This window comes from Natator depressus, chromosome 8, assembly GCF_965152275.1.
Source record: "Natator depressus isolate rNatDep1 chromosome 8, rNatDep2.hap1, whole genome shotgun sequence".
NCBI classification, from domain to species: domain Eukaryota; kingdom Metazoa; phylum Chordata; order Testudines; family Cheloniidae; genus Natator; species Natator depressus.
This window is the reverse complement of record NC_134241.1, coordinates 8560492-8580223: the sequence shown is the minus strand read 5'-3', so window position 1 is coordinate 8580223 and position 19732 is coordinate 8560492. Positions and strand designations below refer to the sequence as shown.

The 19732-nt window shown below is 39.6% G+C and overlaps 1 protein-coding gene across 7 annotated transcripts in view; it reads right to left on the bottom strand.

Moving 5' to 3' along the window:
* The window catches only part of MAPK9 (mitogen-activated protein kinase 9), a 50720-nt gene that overhangs the window by 21133 nt on the left and 9855 nt on the right, over window positions 1-19732 (bottom strand). For 6 of the 7 annotated variants that reach the window (XM_074960360.1, XM_074960357.1, XM_074960358.1 and 3 more), the window contains exons 2-3: window positions 13668-13839; window positions 1929-2058 (exon numbers count right to left, since the gene is read on the bottom strand). In XM_074960360.1, coding sequence (XP_074816461.1) covers window positions 1929-2058; window positions 13668-13789 — 252 coding nt within the window. In that variant the 5' untranslated portion in view covers window positions 13790-13839. Of the gene's footprint in view, window positions 1-1928; window positions 2059-12979; window positions 13157-13667; window positions 13840-19732 lie in introns of those variants that run through there. The other variant, XM_074960362.1, reaches the window with a different exon arrangement.

Below are 19732 nucleotides of genomic sequence, written 5' to 3'. Positions count from 1 at the left end.
CTTCACTCTAAATCAACTCCTAGAGCGTTCAAGGGAATACAAGTTCCCTTTGTGCATTGCCTTCGTGGACTACGAGAAGGCGTTCGACAGTGTAGAGACTAAAGCCGTTCTTGAAGCTCTTTCAGAACAGGGCATTAGCGCGAAATATATCATATTACTAAAGGAAGTGAACTCTGGCTGCAGCATGGACATAATCTAATATATTAATATAATATAATACATCTTATATTTCATGTATTATATGAACTCTGGCTGCAGCATAGACATATCGCTGTTTGATACTCCCCTCCAAATCCCCATCAAGAAAGGTGTGAAACAAGGAGATACAGTTTCACCAAAATTATTCACAGCCTGTCTTGAATTGGTTTTTCGACGAGCAAACTTGAAAGGTGGGATTAATATCAACGGCAAGCAGTTAAACCATCTCAGGTTCGCAGATGATATAGCTGATAGCCGAAAATACAGCCCAGCTTGAGAGAATGCTTAAAGAACTGAACGCGAAAAGTAGTCAAGTCAGATTAAACATGTACCAGTCGAAAACAAAATACATGAGATCAGATGTTCTGCCAAGAACCCAAATAACTCTTGAGGAGAGCAGATCCAAGAGGTTGATAAATACGCTTATTTTGGCCAGGAGGTCAACATGCTCCAGGATCAGAAAGGCGACCTGTTGCGCAGAAAAAAAGCTGGAAGGTGCGCATTCAAAGACAGCAAGGATATCCTCCAAGGAAAGATCAGCAAAACAACTCGAGCAAATCTTTTTAACTCGACTGTGCTTCCAGCGATGTTATATGGCAGCGAAACATGGTCGCTGACAAAGATTGAACATCATCAACTGTCTGTCACACAGAGGGCGATGAAACGAACATTTCTGGGCAGCAGTCTGGAGTGGGAGACGTTGTTGTTGAAAGCAGGCTCAGCAAAATGAGGTGGGCGGGACACGTGGCCCAACTCAGCGACAACAGATGGACCGCAGCTATATCCGGGTGGTATCCACGAGAACAGAAACGGCCACGCGGTCGGCCTCCAAAGAAGTGGGTTGATTTCCTAACAAGGAGATACGGACAAGCATGGCGAAGGATGGCCAGAGCGAGAGAAGACTGCAAGACGTGATCGGCTCAGTCTCAACTGATGAAGGACCGACAGTCTACGCAGTCCAGTTCAATCAAGATTTACACGAATAAAACATAACATATCTTCCATATTATTCAGATAAGCTAGCAGCAGCATAGTACCATCTCACTGTTGCTAACAGGCAAGTACTGTCAAACTATGAGTCTGTCTCAAAGTTTACCCTTGAGCACAGGTTGTTTTTTGTTTAGGTTTGTTTTTCTGTTTTTTGTTTTTTTTTTAAAAAAACAAACAGATTGAAAGATGGAGGCCAGGAAAAGCCTTCTTGCTTAGACCAGGGAAACTTACAATTGTGTACCACACTGATGTGCAAATCCACACTGAAACACGGTAAGAGAGCCTTGGTGCTACTATGACTTACTGGGGTAAACTGCATTGCAGCAACCCAGTTTTACACTGGTGCAGGACCTACACTGGGGGGTTCTACTAATGCAGCTGCATTGATTCAAAAACCTCATTCCCCTCCGAAACTCAAAGGAAACAAAGCACCCACTCCCACCCATAAACCCAAATATACATTGGGTCTAACTAAAAAAATGTTCTTGTTTAATATTAGACACATTAATATATGTTATCAAAGCTCCAGCACTCTTTCATTGCTTTATATTTTGAATACTTGAGAAAAGTCAAAACTTTTAGAATAGTCTTTGCGATATACAATAAATTTACCAATTCTGACCCACACTTAACCAGTTTTGACCTTTCCATAATTTAGGCTTACTTTAATGCACTCTTGTTCACTATTAGTAAGAGTATTATTTGAAAATAAATTAAATTCTTGAGAAAAATAAACTTACATTTTTGTGATTGACACATTTTAAAAGAACAAGCTCCCTGTAAGCTCTTTTTGCATGAGTTTGGTTCTGAAAAGGACGACTCAGCTTCTTTACTGCAACATTTATCCCAAGGACTGTATCAAATGCAGCACTGAAAGTTTTGAAAGAAACATCGTAAGTGCAAATATTTTAGGGGAACAAGAAGAAATCAAGGCTTGAAACCATACATATCCACAAACCTGGTCATATTCATTTCTTCTCGTCTCTGTTCACACACAAACAAAATGGAACCTGCATATCTTTTACCAGTGATGACTGAAGTATAAAACAGAAGCCCTTTGCATTTTTATTGAAAATTTCAATAGCACCTTCTCCAAGATAGGGAGCAGAAGTCCCAGCATTTTGGTCAAAATCCAACTTTAAGTTGTATTAACTTTACTTGAAATAAAAAGTTTCTCTGATGCTTAATTTGGGTTACATGAGTTTTTCCACACAGTGCTGCTGGCACTACTTTTAGAGTAGATGCACTTCTGTTGCAAATATTAACTATGCACTACTAAAGTCTTCACTTTAAATCCAAATGCCTTCGTGCATCGCTTCCTCGGCTAACACACAGGGCTCTGGACACTGAGACCCTTATAGGTATGCAGTTTAAGGCATTTTTGAAGCTTGCAAAATATGACAAGTAATTAATGTTACTAATTGCGTCCTTCAGTATTCTCTAGCTTTATGATTCATTGGGAGAAGGGCACTCCAACCCACAGACTGAATAACAGGATTCACAGATTTTAGGAAGAAAGGTTTCCAGTTAAAAGATAGCCAACTAGATTTGCTTTTATCTCAAGAGCTTTACTTTTTCTTAGTGACCTTCTGCCTCCATTTACATGAGCAAGTTTTGCAGGGGAGTTTCAAATTTTGTTCTCAATAGCCACAAGTAACTAATTCTGAGCATATATGATCCACTCTCTATTTTGGCTGCTCAGTTAGTGCCAATGGATGTTCTGCTCTGCCACATATTTTTCAAATATTTTTAAAGCTATTTGTGAGCAGCTTCTCTTTACTTCTTCCTCTTTAGGGCACAAATAGCAGTAGACTGAAGAACACCATAATATCACTGTACTCCTGCACAATAGTCTTCCCTCTGGTAGCATCAACATTGAAATAAAATAGCACCTACTCTGTCAACATTAAATCACTGCTTCTCCTACAGGGAAAGCAGTACTGTTCAAGAGAAGGTGGACATGATTATGTGTCCAGATTCTAATTAACACACATTTCTAACCTAAAATTAGAGTCTATTTTATATAACTGCTTTGTTGAAAGAAGTCACCACTATCAGGTAATTTTCAATATTTCACAGAGCCAAAGTTTGAATATGTAAAATAGAATACATAAGGGGACGAAGGCAACTGAACAAATGTTTTTAAAATAGTACTTTTTGCCCAGCCAGCATGAATAAGTGGACATTTTTCAATATTTACCCAATCAAGAGAACACTGTATTAGGAAATAGGAAGTGCTATACATATTAACTCTGTGAATCAGTACAAAATATCAAATTATCTTTGTAAACAAGTAGGAGTCCAGTGGCACCTTGAAGACTAAACAGATTTATCTGGGCATAAGCTTTTGTGGGTAAAAAAAATCCACTTCTTCAGATGCATGGAGTGAAAATTACAGATACAGACATAAATATACCAGCACAAAAAGAGAAGGGAGTTACCTTGCAAGTGGAGAACCAGTGTTGACAAGGTCAATTCAGTCAGGGTGGATGTCGTCCACTCCCAGTAATTGATGAGGAGGTGTCAATACCAAGAGAGGGAAAATTACTTTTGTAGTGAGCCAGCCACTCCCAGTCCCTATTCAAGCCCAAATTAATGGTGCTAAGTTTGAAAATGAATTGTAGCTCTGCACTTTCTCTTTGAATTCTGTTTTTGAAATTTTTTTTGTTGAAGGGTGGCTACTTTAAAATTGAATGTCCAGGGAGACTGAAGTGTTCTCCTACTGGCTTTTGTATGTTACCATTCCTGATGTCTGATGTGTGTCCATTTATTCTTTTACGTAGAGACTGTCCAGTTTGACCACTATACATGGCAGAGGGGCACTGCTGGCATATATCACATTAGTAGATGTGCAGGTGAATGATGGTGTGGCTGATGTGGTTGGGTCCTATGATGGTGTCACTAGAGTAGACAGCGGGCTTTGTTACAAGGATTGGTTCCTGGGTTAGTTTTTCTGTGGTGTGGTGTGGTGTGTAGTTGCTGGTGAGTATTTGCTTCAGGTAGGGGGGCTGTCTGTAAGCGAGGACTGGCCTGCTTCCCAAGGTCTGTGAGAGTGAGGGATCGTTTTCCAGGATAAGTTGTAGATCATTGATGTGCTGGAGAGGATTTAGGTGGGGGCTGTACGTGATGGCCGGTGATGTTATGTTATTTTCCTTGTTGGGACAGTCCTGTAGTAGGTGACTTCTGGGTACCTGTCTCGCTCTGTCAATCCGTTTCCTCACTTCCCCAGGTGGGTATTGTAGTTTTAAGAATGCTTGATAAAGATCTTGTAGGTGTTTGTCTCTGTCTGAGGGACTGGAGAAAATGCATTTGTATCTTAGGGCTTGGCTGTAGACAGTGGATCGTGTGATGTGTCCTGGATGGAAGCTGGGAGGCATGTAGGTAAGTATAGTGGTCAGTACATTTTGGGTTATTGGGAGTGGACCACATCCACCCTGACTGAATTGGCCTTCCCAGCACTGGTTCTCCACTTATAAGGTAACTCCCTTCTCTTCATGTGCCAGTACATTTACGTCTGTTTCTGTAATTTTCACTCCATGCATCTGAAGAAATGGGTTTTTTACCCACAAAAGCTTATGCCCAAATAAATCTGTTAGTCTTTCAGGTGCCACCAGACTCCTCGTTCTTTCTGTGGATACAGACTAACATGGCTACCCCTCTGATACTTAGTAAACAAGTGTACTTGGATGAAACAGTGGTTGATGATTCTCAGATTACTCTTGGGGGGAATTCTGCACCAGTGTGCAGGTCAGAATTAATGAGCTGCACAGAATTTCCTTTTTCCCTGCAGAATTGGCACTGCAGAGCTGCTGGCCTCTCCTAGGGGCCACTGGACCCAGCAGAGCCAAGCTTGCAAACAGAAGAAACTGCCAAGGGGGGAGGGGGAACTGGAGGGTTCCAGACTGCTGTGGTTCCAGGCACACCCTGAAGAAAGGAGGCGAAGTGCAGGAAACTCCGTACAAGCCCAGGACCCAAAAACAGACTGTTTCTCCCTCTGGATCCTTGGGCTCTGAGGGGGAGGGGATACTGGTCTTGGGGCTGCCCAAAGCTGGGCTCCGGGGGGCAAGCAGTATGGGTGGGGCAGACAAACAGGAACTGAGTTATTGTCAGGGTTTCTTTAACTCTCTACTCAGGGGAGAAATTTTTGTTGTTGTCTGTATTGTTACAGATATAGCTGACAGGTATTTTTAAATAAAACTACCAAAATAATTGAAACTGGCATGATTATACAGTGTTATTTTGACAAAATATACATAATTTTGCAGATTTTTAATTTTTTGGCACAGAATTCCCCCAGGAGCATCAAGTTCAGTCACAAGTAGATATACTACCCCGACTGCAATGCATTCATGCATGATTTTAAGGGAAATAAAGTCCCTCATTTTATTCCAGATGTCAGAAATCAGGTGACAAATCTGACAAACTCTCTCGGTAGGGATACAAGCAAGTCAGTAGCCACAACTTTCATCCATTCCATGTTTGCTGATCTACAGGAGGGGCCTTGACAACATATTTCAAATTAAATTGTGTATGCTGTACATACAGCCTAAGGAAAGAAACGCGGTCGGCTGCTACAAACAGAAAGAAATGAGTTAAAGGTTTTATGATTGTTTAACCAGTATCAAAGCAGGTTTGAAACTGTAATATATTAAGGAAAACCAAGGACTCCAATACTTAGTAGTATTACAAACTGACACTTAAAAAAAAAGCCAAAAGGCCTATACCATAATCAAGTACTCATTTTCAAATGCTCTATAATTCACTATTTGTTTACGGTGAGAAACATCATATAACTTTTCAGACCACTGAGCAAGAAGTATTTTTTCTTCCTTATCATTCTAAATTCGAACACCTAGTTTTAGAAGGATTCACTGTAAGGAAAAGACAGACATCTACATGAAAACTGCTACTGTTAAAAAAATGTTATGAAAGTCTGATTTTACCAAAATTTGCTTAATTTTCCTTAACACCTGGGCTAATAATGGGAAGTCTATTAAATAAGTTTCCTTCCACATGAATGAGATACTCTTCCAACATCCCATATCACACAGTGATTCTCTTACAGATGTTTGAGACTAAAAACATCCACCTGTGTGAATTCTTCACAATTCTAATTCAGAAGAAAGACTGTTTAGGACATTCACCACTGGCAATAGTGGTTTTCTGTAGCATTCTGCTTGAACAGCAAACCATAATGCAGACAAAGAATGCACTTACAGTCCCATGTGAAAGATAATACATCACTAATAATTTTATGATCAGAGCTGCATCAGGAAATACAATAATTTTAAGAAATGACATTTCTCAGATTGAGCAAAAATGTACCATGACTTTTATTAATTTACATCCCCGTACACAAGAAATTCAATACACCAGTTTCTGCCCTTATATAAAATACATACACATCCGGAAGATCCAAGAATTTAATATCCTCCCTGCCCCTACTCTTACCTATCTCTCTGTCAAGGCATTTATACAATGCTCATTGCTGTGGTAATCAAGTAATACTCTGTCTACTAAAAAAGAAAAATCTATTTGAACTACAGTAGACAAGAATTAATTTGTACACTGCCAATTTCACCACTTTGACTCTTCCCTCTCCTTTCCAAAAAAGTTTACAAGCCGCAACACAAACCCTTAGGTCAAGTGCCCAGGGTTGTGAGTTCAATCCTTGAGGGGGCCATTTAGGGATCTGGGGAAAAATTGGGGATTGGTCCTCCAGGGGGTTGGACTAGATGACCTCCTGAGGTCCCTTCCAACCCTGATATTCTATGAAATTGCTATTTGCGATTGTGTTGCTCTGATTATTATTGGGCAAGAATGGTTCTTGTCAACTATCTGTCCTTTATAAATATAGGCTTTTCATCTTCACCATTAATTAGGCACTGTGCCTTCGCTCTCAACTAGTCTGTGAAGGGTACTGGAATGAAAGAAACTATATACAGTAAGTTATTGCATTACATGCCTTATGATCGCTCTCAGTAAAGCATCTCTTTAAGAATAAATTACTTGGCTCCCATAGTCAGTTTAATCTTAGGAACCTATATGTTTAAGTCTTAAGATATCTATGCCATCTCTTTTTATAATACTGTTTAAAAACCATGCAATATGTCATTTTGAAATGTTTCCTCTAGTACAGATATTGGCACAGGCAACATCTCAGAAATGAAAAAAGCAGGATCCTCAAGATCATGGCTTGGCTGCCTGAAGGGGCCTGATATAGGAATATTTTTGGAATAGGGAAGAAGCTAAGCAGGGAAAATTAGGGAGTCCATGGGGGAGGTGGGAACTTGGAGAGCCAGGAAATCAAAGTCTATAGGAAACAGGGTGGATAAAAATCAATTTTAAATAAATAAATAAAATGAAAAATCAAATTTTTCATTTAAATCAGATTTTTTTGTTAAATGCTTTTTCAGGAAAAAACCTATCTAAAGATAGTTTTAATTAAGATACATTATAGCTCAAAGATATCTCATCATGGAACAGGGATTATACATTCTAATTCTATAGTATGAGACAATATATTCATGCAATGTTTAAGAAAAGTTTTGTAAATGAGTTTCAATAGTTCGTAGATTAGGGACCCAATCTTATAGGGCTCCAGGGGTTTCTGTATAGATTAGTTAGGTTAATCTTTCTATCTACCCAATGGGACTCAGTGCTCAGTATAGAAGATATCATCAGAGATGCTTAGTTTTGCAGTTCTCAGACTGAGAATGTGTGTCTCCAGAGATAACATGCTTGTTAACAGCAAAAATGTTTTAAAATAAATAAATAATATATAGAGGTGAGAAATAACAGACCTCCACCCTATTGTCTCTCTGCAAATTTGTGTACACAGAGTCAATCCCTTACCTCTCTCTAAAAGTGCAAAGTTTCAAAAAGTTCAATGAATAGAAGATTGTTGGGGGTGGAATAGACCTGGACAAGGAGAAATAGTCTGGAGAGAAATATGAGAAGGGAGGGACACACAGTAGAAACAAAAGTGGAACTACTGGAGCAGTATATTCCAGAAGTCTTGGAGGTCTTTCTGAGTATAGCCTTAATTGATTTGAGATCTACCATACCATTCTCTCACTAGAAGGGAAAACCGATAATGGCAGCAGGCCATAAAAGAGACCCAGTTTGGGAATATTTTAATGAAGTTCCTCTACCTGTGGGTAAGAGGGGCATGAGTGCAAAATGCAAACAGTGCAACAAAGAAATGCAAGGCCTGGTTGCCCAAATGAAACAACATCATGAGAAGTGTTCCTTCTCAGGAGGAAGCTGTGATGAAGAAGATGAAAGGAACATGTCTGAACATGCAGGATCTTCAGGTTGGTAAACTTTTTTATTTCATACTTCTTTCTTAATGACTGCCTGTCTACCTTCTGGACTATTCTTGAACTCTGTTTGAGCAAAAAATATAGTTGTTACTCTATGGTACTACCATTTTAGATGCAGTTGTGATAAAAAAATAAACAGGCAGATCTTCCTTTTACAATTTCACCTTTAAAGTAGTACTGAGTGTCAGTGAATGCAATGAGTAATACTAAATGAGCAGTATGGTAATAATAATTACATAACTGCATTGACTTATTTTGTTTAGGAGAATCCATCCACAACATACAGGATTCTGAAGACTATCCACCTTCAAGATCACCATAATTTTCTATAGTTTCAGAGTTATGTGCCAATGATAGCATTTCAGGTACATCATGTATGTCACATATCCACAGTATATCACTTGTAGCAAAAAGAAAAAAAAAATCTCCATCATCCATAAATAACCATAGATAAGTTTGTGATAAGACCAGCAGATTACAAAAAGAGATAATTGATGAAAAAATTGCCCGGTTTCTTTATGCAACAAACCCTCCTTTCCATATGATTGAGAACCCACACTTCATTAACATTGTTCAGTCATTAAGACCAGGATACAGTTCACCCAACAGAGCAGATGTCGCAGGCGAATTGCTCCATAAAATATATGAAAGAAATTGAGCAGTGTGCAAAAGATCTAGAGGGTGAAATTGTTAACCTGAGTCTTGATGGGTGGAGCAATGCCCACAATGATCCTGTTGTATGTGCTTGTGTGACAACAGAAGAAGGGAATGTCTTCCTTACAGAAGCAATTGATACATCAGGAAATTCGCACACAGCAGAATACCTACAAGAAGTAGCAGTAAAAGCTATAACTGTGAAAAAAAAAAAAAATCAAATGTTGAGTACGCAGCTTGGTCACAGACAATGTATCCAAGATGAGAAGACATTTAGAAGAGAATCCCAAGCTAATAACATACGGCTGCAGTGCTCATTTGATGCACCCTGAACTTCAGTGTTCCAGTAGTAAAGGCTAATGTTGTTGAAATTGCAAAATAATTCCGTAACAACCACTTTGCAGAAGCTGCTCTGAAAAAAGTGGGAGGAACCAAGCTAACTCTCCCACAAGACATGCAATGGAACTCAGCACTGGACTGTTTTGAGCACTATATTAAGAACTGGCCTAATCTGATGATAGTTTGTGAACAAAATCGTGAAAAAAATAGATGGCACTTTCACAGCAAAAGTTCTCAACATTGGGCTTAACAGAAATGTTGAACACATGCTGAGTACCCTGAAGCCTATTTCTGTAGCCTTGAACAAAATGCAGGGGCATAGCTGTTTTATTGCTGATGCTGTTGAAATTTGGAAGGAACTGAGTGAGATCATAAAAAGAAATATGCAATGACAAGAGTTAAATTACAAGCATTAAACATGGGACAAGCACTATCTCCAGCTGATTTTCTTGCAAATATTCTCAATACCTGGTACCAGGGTTAAACTTTAACTGCTGAAGAAGAGGAATTGGCTATGACATGACATCCAGCAATCCTCCCTCCATAATGCCAACGATAATAAACTTCAGAGCTAAGGGTGAACCATTCAAGAAATATATCTTTGCTAATGATGTTTTAAAGAAAGTCACACCAGTGAACTGGTGGAAGTCACTTAAGCACTTGGATTCGGAGACTGTTGAAGTGATAATCCCACTTTTAACAGCAGTAGCTTCTTCTGCTGGTGTAAAAAGAATATTTTCTTCCTTTGGACTAATTCATACCAAATTGAGAAATCGTTGGGAACTGAAAAAGCAGGAAAGCTTGTTTTTCTTCTCCAGATTATGAACAAACAGGAAAATGAAGGTGAAGACGACTGAAAAGCATGAAGAGGTAAACGGGTGGGGTCTGCACGCCCGTGGACGGTGAGAGGCTGGTAGTGGCCCCCAGCACTCCGGGACCGGGTCTTCTTGGAGTCGGGTTGCTTGGGAATGCAGCCCAAAGCTGGTGGTAAACTCCATGTAAGGCTAAATACTGAGTTAGCTGCAGAAGCCAATATTTCAAGTTTCTCATGTTGACCTGGCTGACATAGTCTATTTAACTTTTGGGGTTTTTAAAAAAATATTTCATTTAAAATGGTCTTTAACTAAAATAGTTAACAAAAACAATCCTGATTTTAAAAAACTTGAATGTTTAACTAAATTCAAAAATTCATATGCTTGTTTTGTTAAAATATTTTATGTTTGCTGTTGAAGAAAAAAATCCAGAATACATGACGTTGTTGTTTTAGTTAAATAAAAATTTAAATGTCTGTCTGGTGATGTTCTGCTCTTAATACAGCATGGCAAGAAAATCCTCCAAATATTTATGATTAACCTGTTGAATTGGAAATAGTTCACCTCCCAATGACTTCATAAATATCTGCTTCAATTACCTTTGGTAAATGAAAAAACCAAACAATCATTCATTTTCTGATATAGCTGTAAAACTAATCTGAAAACTTTTCAAAATAAATCACTTTAAAAAATGTATAGCGTGTACCTTCTAAAAACGAAACCTACATCTCTGAGTTGTGAAGAATATGTATTAAGGTTATAAGAACCAACAAGAATGCTCTTTTTTGTAGAAATCCATGATTAAATCAAGTCTTCCTGATTAGTGATTTAAACCATGATTTAAATCAATTTGATTTAAATCAAATCCCCCCTGATAGGAAAGAGCCATTTGGAGAGGAAAGGGAAGAATATGAAGGGGGGAAAAGGAAAAAAAAAAAAAAGTATGTTGAAAGAGGTGTGTAAAACGTTGGTAGATTTAGTCTTACCATAAATGCTCAAACACATTAATAGTCACAAACTAAGAAAAAAACAGAATCTTGGTGGGAAAACCTGAGTTTTATACTTTGTCTACAATATAAAAGGACAATATGTGATTAGTCCCCTTAAATAGGTAGGGAGGAGAGTTAAAACACTCTCTGAAGGAACCAAGTTCTTTGAGCTCCTTCCAAAAATCTTTATTTTGTATTTGAGGTTTAAAAAAAGACTCCCTCTACCAGCTGACCCCAACAATAGATACTAGAACAAATTTGTTACTTCTTTGCACATACAATATCAACCAAAAGGAAAAGTGGAACAGTATTAACATTGGTTCTTAGTAAAACCTGGGCAACTCTCATTGCTCCTATTCTCATATTGTTAAGGAAATAACTAACTCCAAATCTCCTGTAGTTAAAATGATGAACTGAGTAATGGGAATCCTCCCACCAATTATTCAGAGCTCAACTGGATTTTGACAGATTAATAAACGTTTTTTTTAAAATTAACCTTATGATTAACCAAAAAACCCTTTTCTAAAAAGCCAAAAAACCCTATTTCCTGGAAGCTACAACTTTCCAGCTAGCAAACTGGAAGTACAACAGTTAGGGGACCAGATCATTCTTTTGTACTGAAAGCATTGGATTATTAATGCTGATTTTTGGCAAGTTTCCATACATATTTTACAAGATGTAGTTTTAGCTGCTGCTTCTTTAATTGGCAGACAGTTTTCAGAAGATGAGAAATGGTGTACCTCTGATTTGTATTCCTCCCCTGCCTCTTCAATCCAGAATTCTCAGACCAAACCATTAAAATCCGATCATCCCTCCTCCTACCCTACAGCCTGACCTCAGCACTGGACCTCACCTTGAGGGAGCAATCTGGTTTGTAGCAGCAGGGAAGTGGGACAGATCAGAAATGCACCATATTTAGAAAAGAAAGGGTGGTCATTTTTTTCTTAAATTCCTCATGCCATCTGGTACTAATATAAAGAAATGAAAGTTAACAAAAAATGTATTAATCTGAAAAAATTTAAACGGTATACTGAAGTTTACCTAATCACTGTTTTAGAGACAGTCCATTATGTCAATGTGGGCAGCCACAAACTATGACACATATTGTTGAGGACTGATAAATGACTCTATTTCCTTGAGGTCTTCATGCCTTGAACATCACTGATAAGAACTTGGCTTTGCTCGGCTCGACAGGATTGCATACACCAAATAAATAAATAAACCTAATCACTAATATCTAACATGTAGTGACTACATATACCCCGCTCAAACCCACAAATTTCAAAGAAGAATGGAAGTTTCCATTTAATTTTTTTTTTTTTTTTAACTTCTTGCCTAATAGCAAGACAATGGCATTTCAGACCCATCCACAACCATTGAAAATGGGAGAGATTAAATAAATTTGTTTCACATACATATATAAAGGTAGAAAAATATTTTTTTTTTAAAATTGTACATTTAAAGTGTAACAGCCCCAGGGGCTGTTACTCTAACTCAATACCAGGGTATTCTTGGTAATGCCTTTCTGCCCCCTAGACCACTGGTATCCTTTTACAGTTACCTACACATTCCTGCTAGTACCAAATAAGTTTTGCCCAATAAAATATGGGCCTGACAGGTAATCTGGGTAGAGCTGATAGCTGCAGTCTAGAAAACATTTGAAAAGTTTTACCTTTAAGCTGGCCCAGTGCTGTGGTGCCATACAAGAGACTAAGGTTCAGGATCAGACTAACGATTCGCACATCCTGGGGCAGTGGAGGCTGGACACATAGTTGAGGTGACACACCAAGGAAGAGACGGCCAGCCCAACCCCTCACACAGCATCCCTTTCTGGTTAATCCATGGAGTGACAATGACATTGATTTGCCTCATCCTGCCAGTTAATGGCAAGGCACTGCATTGATGGCTCCTAGAAATGGATAGGAGTGATTGGGAATAAAAGGGGGGAGAAAAAGGGGGCCAGGATGAAGAAACGAGTAAAACCCAGAATCTCTCACCATCTCATTGTCATACCTTACACTGTAATATCATAACTACATGGGGAATGTAAGAACTAGAAATAAAAATAAAATGGTTAATGAGAAGGAAATTTGCTACCCATTTTAACAACTTATGCAGATATCTAGAAATTTAAATTTTGTTTCCTAAAACAAAAATTCAATACTAGAAACTAGAGCAAGCAGGTATTGTAGAACCTGCCTAGTTCATAATCCTGTAGCAAGAGATAAAAGTATTAATTACAACCTGTATTTTATATTCTGGCACCTATATAGTTTACCTTTTCATTATACCAAAAGTATGTTCACATTTTGCTTTGTATTTAAAATTGTTTGTGTATAAATAAAGTTTGTATTACTCACCAAACAATGCCCTGCGCCCCAGATCCTATGGGCTTCAATTGTTGATACCGTTTTAGTACAGTGAATGTGGAATCTGCGACTTGAACACTGTAAAAATGACTATCACATTTACTGTCACTCATGTTGCAGAGTCATGTAATTTTCCCCAAGGACCTGGCACAGTTTTCAAGATCTTTAAACACAAAAAGAGATATTGAACAATTGTTTATTCTAAACAGGAAAATTCATTAAAATATTTTCAATATTTTCTGTATAACAATTTTTCAATACATACACTATTTAGTAAATGATTTTTTTCATCAGGAATTGTTATTCGTGCTTTGGTTTATTATTATTATTACATAAGGTAGCCATATGCAAGATGGCAAAAATAAATGGACTCTTCACAGATTTAAACAAATTAAGCATTCTTTATCTAGCTACCAGTTCTTGTAAAATAAGATACACAGAAATCTTTATGGATGAAATCATTGCTAAATAGAGCAACTGTTTCCCTCATCACCCCAAGAAGCAACTTTCTTTTACTGATTCAAACGGCAGAATTAAAACATTCCATGGGACTGTGATTTAACCAGCAATCTTTAAGGGGGAGAATGTAAAACCTATATCTGGAGTTGTTATGCTATTACTATTGTATATGACGGCAATCTCATGGCAAAATGCAACATTTGTTTGTGCATTTCAAGAGCAGATAACAGGCATGGAAGTCAGTAACACAAATGGGTAGAGCACACTGACTGGCCTGGCAAGCAATGGGAAAAGCCATGATAACAGGAAGAAACAGAATTGCAAAAAGACATAAAAGTGTGTTCAAGGACTTTGAAATTTATGCAGAAAGAAGCACAGAGCCAATAAAGGGACTCAAGAGAAGGGATGAGGTGATCAGAGCAATAACAGTAGATGTATATCTTAACTTTAGTAAGGCTTTTGATACTGTCTCACATGACCTTCTCATAAACAAACCACGAAAATACAACCTAGATGGAGCTACTACAAGGTGGGTGCGTAACTGGTTGGAAAACTGTTTCCAGAGAGTAGTTATCTGTGGTTCACAGTCATGCTGGAAGGGCATAATGAATGGGGTCCCGCAAGGATCAGTTCTGGGTCTGGTTCTGTTCAATATCGTCATTTATGATTTAGATAATGGCATAGAGAGTTTGCAGACAATACCAAGCTGGGAGGGGTTGAAAGTGCTTTGGAGGGTAGAATTACCTTTAACATAAAATTTGAAGGAGGAAAAAAAAGCAACAACTTTTGGCTTTTCAGGTTTGGTTCTTTGACTGTGATCAATACCAAAACGCCCTACTTTTTGCAAGATTCATGACTGCAGATACTTAAATGTTCTAATAAAAACTTTACTGTGGTGAATGAGCTATTGAAAAGTCACATTATGTAGAACTACAAATCCTGTAGTTTCCTTTAAAAAAGACTACGATCTCCTACTCCTTTCACCCATCTTTCTATGAAAGAAAAATTCCATGCATGTTCAGTTGAGAATAAAATATTGAGAAATTCCAAGAGCTAAACTAGAAATAAATCTATAACCATATAAATCATGAAAAGAAGTCTTACATGTGAAGTACCACAAATTTCAAATACCAACACTAAATTAATTAAGTTACAAGGGAAGACAGCCAAAACATACCAGTTTAAAAATAAGAGAAGATTTTCACAAAAACAGTCTCTAACCAATAAAAAAAAAAAAACATTTACCAGACAGTTCCTTACCAGCCATTTCAAATTTGGTTCATACAGCATCCAGGAGAGTCTATAATAAGATGTAAATGCACTATACAAGACTATTTCTACACTATGTAGACTATGCTGGCATAGCTACATTAACAAAGCAATGTCAGCATAATGGTGTACGGAGATGCAGCCCACACTAACAGAAGTTTTTCCAACAGTGTAGGAACACCATCTCCCCAAGCAATGGTAGCTATGTTGACAGAAGCATTCTTCCATCAACCCTAGCTGCATCTACCATGGAAGTTAGGGTTGGCATAGGTATGTCAGTCAGGCATGTGAAAATACACACCCCTGAGCAACATAGTTATGTTGACCCAACTTTTAAGAATAGGATAGGCCTGTGCAATATTCACGACTTCAAAGTAGCAGTCTCAAGGACTGCTTTCTGTGCTTACTTAACTAACAACACTCTAAAGTAACTGTAGTTTGTCAAAAAAAAGCGTTCTCTAAACTAGCATGTTACCTATTGTCTCAGCTGTTTCATTTACTACACTGATGAGATTAAGACTGATGTGATACATTCAGAAGGCTATTTCCTTTTGGACATTGTTGGACATTCCAAGAAATTCTGTTCAATGGCACAGGTGTATAGCTAAAAGAATTACCAGTTGGGTTTGAACATTTGTTTTTTCTAAAACCACAAATTTTCACATAAATCTGCAACAAAAAAGTCTTTTGAAAAGCCACATCCCCATGTTTTAACACATCCAGTTCTGTTTTTGAAGACCGATTATTACTAGTCTATCGATGATATATTTATTTGCCTATTACTACAGATATAAACATAACCAGCAGACAGCTGCCCAAGGGCAGGTACGTTCAGTAAAACTCCAGTCTCCCTTCTCTCCACCATATGAACAGTTCATTCTCAACTGGCAGGATTGCAAGAGTTAAATCAGCCAGTCATCTCTTTGCCTCATACAAAGAAGGAAGAGAGGCAAAGAATTTGCAATATAAATTTCTAATCAACACAAAATATCCTTAACTGTGATTCACATAATTCTTTGCTAGTACCCTGCAAAAAACAGACAGGTGATAGTTCTCATACATGTTTCCAGGTTTCAGTGGTAGCCGTGTTAGTCTGTATCAGCAAAAAAAAAAAAAAAAAAGTGAGGACTCCTTGTGGCACCTTAGAGACTAACAAATGTATTTAGGCATAAGCTTTCGTGGGCTAGAACCCACTTCATCAGACTTATGAAGTAAAAGATACAGGAGCAGGTATAAATACATGAAAGGATGTGGGTTGCTTTACCAAGTGTTAGGTCAGTCTTAACGAGATAAATCAATTAACAGCAGGATACCAAGGGAGGAGAAATAACTTTTGAAGTGGTAAGAGAGTGGCCCATTACAGATAGGTGACAAGAAGGTATGAGTAACAGTTGGGGGAAATTAGTATTGGGGAAATTAAGTTTAGGTTTTGTAATGACCCACACACTCCCAGTCTTTATTCAGGCCTAATCTGATGGTATCTAGTTTGCAAATTAATTCCAGTTCTGCAGCTTCACCTTGGAGTCTGTTTTTGAAGTCTTTTTGTTGAAGAATTGCCACTTTGAGGTCTGTTATTGAGTGACCAGAGAGATTGAAGTGTTTTCCTATTGGTTTTTGAATGTTATGATTCCTGATGTCAGATTTGTGTCCATTTATTCCTTTGCGTAGAGACTGTCCGGTTTGGCCAATGTATATGGCAGAGGGGCACTGCTGGCACATGATGGCATATATAACATTGGTAGATGTGCAGGTGAACGAGCCCCGGATGGCGTAGCTGATGTTGTTAGGTCCTGTGATGGTGTCCCTTGAATAGATATGTGGACAGAGCTGGCACCAGGGTTTGGTCCCTGGGTTTGTGTTTTTGTTGTGTGGTGTGTAGTTACTGGTGAGTATTTGCTTCAGGTTGGAGTCTGTCTGTAAGCAAGGACTGGCCTGTCTCCCAAAGTCTGTGAGAGTGAGGGGTTGTCCTTCAGGATAGGTTGTAGATCAGGGGTGGGCAAACTTTTTGGCTCGAGGGCCACATAGGGCAATACAAATTGTATGATGGGCCATGAATACTCACAAAATTGGGGTTGGGGTGGGGGAGGGGGTGCGGGCTCTGGGGTGGGGATGGGGATCAGGGCTTTGGGGTGCAGGAGGGTGATGTGGGCTGGGATTGAGGATAGTGGAGAGCAGGAGGAGGATCAGGACTGGGGCAGGGGGCTGGGGCATGGGGCATGGGAAGAGGCTGAGGGATGCAGGCTCCGAGCGGTGCTTACCTCAAGTGGCTCCCGGAGGCAGTGGCATGTCCCTTCTCCGGTTCCTACACGGAGACATGGCCAGGCGTTTCTGCATGCTGCCCCATCCGCAGGCACCACCCCTGCAGCTCCCATTGGAGCACGTAGGAGCCAGAGTGGAGCCACACCATGGCTTCTGAAAGCTGCGTTTTGCGGCCCCTGACCCAGCACTTCGGCCGGAGTGCCAGAGCGGGGCCAAGCCGGGTGGTGCAGACCCAACCCAGCATCCCAGCTGGAGCGCCGGAGCAGGGTTGAGCCATGTGGTGTGGCTCGCAGGCCAGCTTAAAATGGCTCGCGGGTCGTATCTGGCCTGCAGGCCGTAGTTTGCCCACCCCGTTGTAGATCCTTGATGATGCGCTGGAGAGGTTTTAGTTGGGGGCTGTAGGTGACAGCTAGTGGCGTTCTGTTACTTTCTTTGTTGGGCCGGTCTTGTAGAAGGTGACTTCTCGGTACCCTTCTGGCTCTGTCTATCTGTTTCTTCATTTCACCAGGTGGGTACTGCAGTTTTAAGAACGCTTGATCATCTTCCTTTCCAAATGCAAACAAATGGAGATAATACCAAAAGGACTGAAGGTAAAAAGCCATTACAATCAACATATCACACAGATTACAGTGAGAGATTATGCCACACTCTCAAAGAAACTGCAGAACCACCTGATCAACATCCTATACAGAAAACAAGAGAAGATTAAGAATGAACTCTCAAAACTAGAAACTCTCTTAAAAAACCAACCTTCCACATAAACTCTCTTGTGGCTGCACTTTACAAGAACTAGACAAGCCATTTACAACACAGATTTTGCATCTCTACAGAGGAAAAAGGACACTAAACTATCTAAACTCCTACATGCCACAAGGGACCACAACAGTGCTTCCCTTAACTCACCTAACAATATTGTTAATCTATCCAGCTATCCTCTTAGCCCGACAGAAGAGTCTGTCCTATCTCAGGTCTCTCCTTCTGCCCCACCACCCCCACAAACATGATGCAGTTCTGCGGTGACCTAGAATCCTACTTTCGACATCTCTGACTCAAGGAATATTTCCAACACACCACTGAACAGCACACTAACAAGCAGGAAGCTTCCTACCAACACTACAAAAAGGATTCTGAGTGGACTCCTCCTGAAGGTCAAAACAGACTGGACTTCTACCTAAAGTGCTTCCGTCGATGTGCACAAGCTGAAATTGTGGAAAAGCAGCATCGCTTGCCCCATAACCTCAGCCGTGCAGAACACAATGCCATTCACAGCCTCAGAAACAACTCTGACATCATAATCAAAAAGGCTGACAAAGGAGGTGCTGTCGTCATCATGAATAGGTCGGAATATGAACAAGAGGTCTGCTAGACAACTCTCTGACACCACATTCTACAAGCCATTACCATCTGACCCCACTGAGGATTACCAAAAGAAACTACACCATCTGCTCAAGAAACTCCCTAAAGAAGCACAGGAACAAATCTACACTGACACACCCCTAGAGCCCCAGCCAGGGGTATTCTACCTGCTACCCAAAATCCATAAAACTGGGAAGCCTGGATGCCCGATCATCTCAGGCATTGGCACCCTGACAGCAGGATTATCTGGCTATGTAGACTCTCCTCAGGCCCTACGCTACCAGTCAGCTATCTTCGAGACACCACTGACTTCCTGAGGAAACCATAATCCTTTGATGATCTTCCAGAAAACACCATCCTAGCCACTATGGATGTAGAAGCCCTCTACACCCACATTCCACACAAAGATGGACTACAAGCCGTCAGGAATAGCATCCCCGTTACCATCACGGCAAACCTGGTGGCTGAACTTTGTGACTTTGTACACACCCACAACTATTTCAGATTTGGGGACAATTTATACCTTCAAGTCAGTGGGACTGCTATGGGTACCCCCTTGGCCCCTCAATATGCTAACATTTTTATGGCTGACTTAGAACAACGCTTCCTCAGCTCTCGTCCCTTTATGACCCTACTCTACTTCCGCTACACTGATGACATCTTCATCATCTGGACCCATGGGAAGGAGGCCCTTGAGGAATTCCACCGAGATT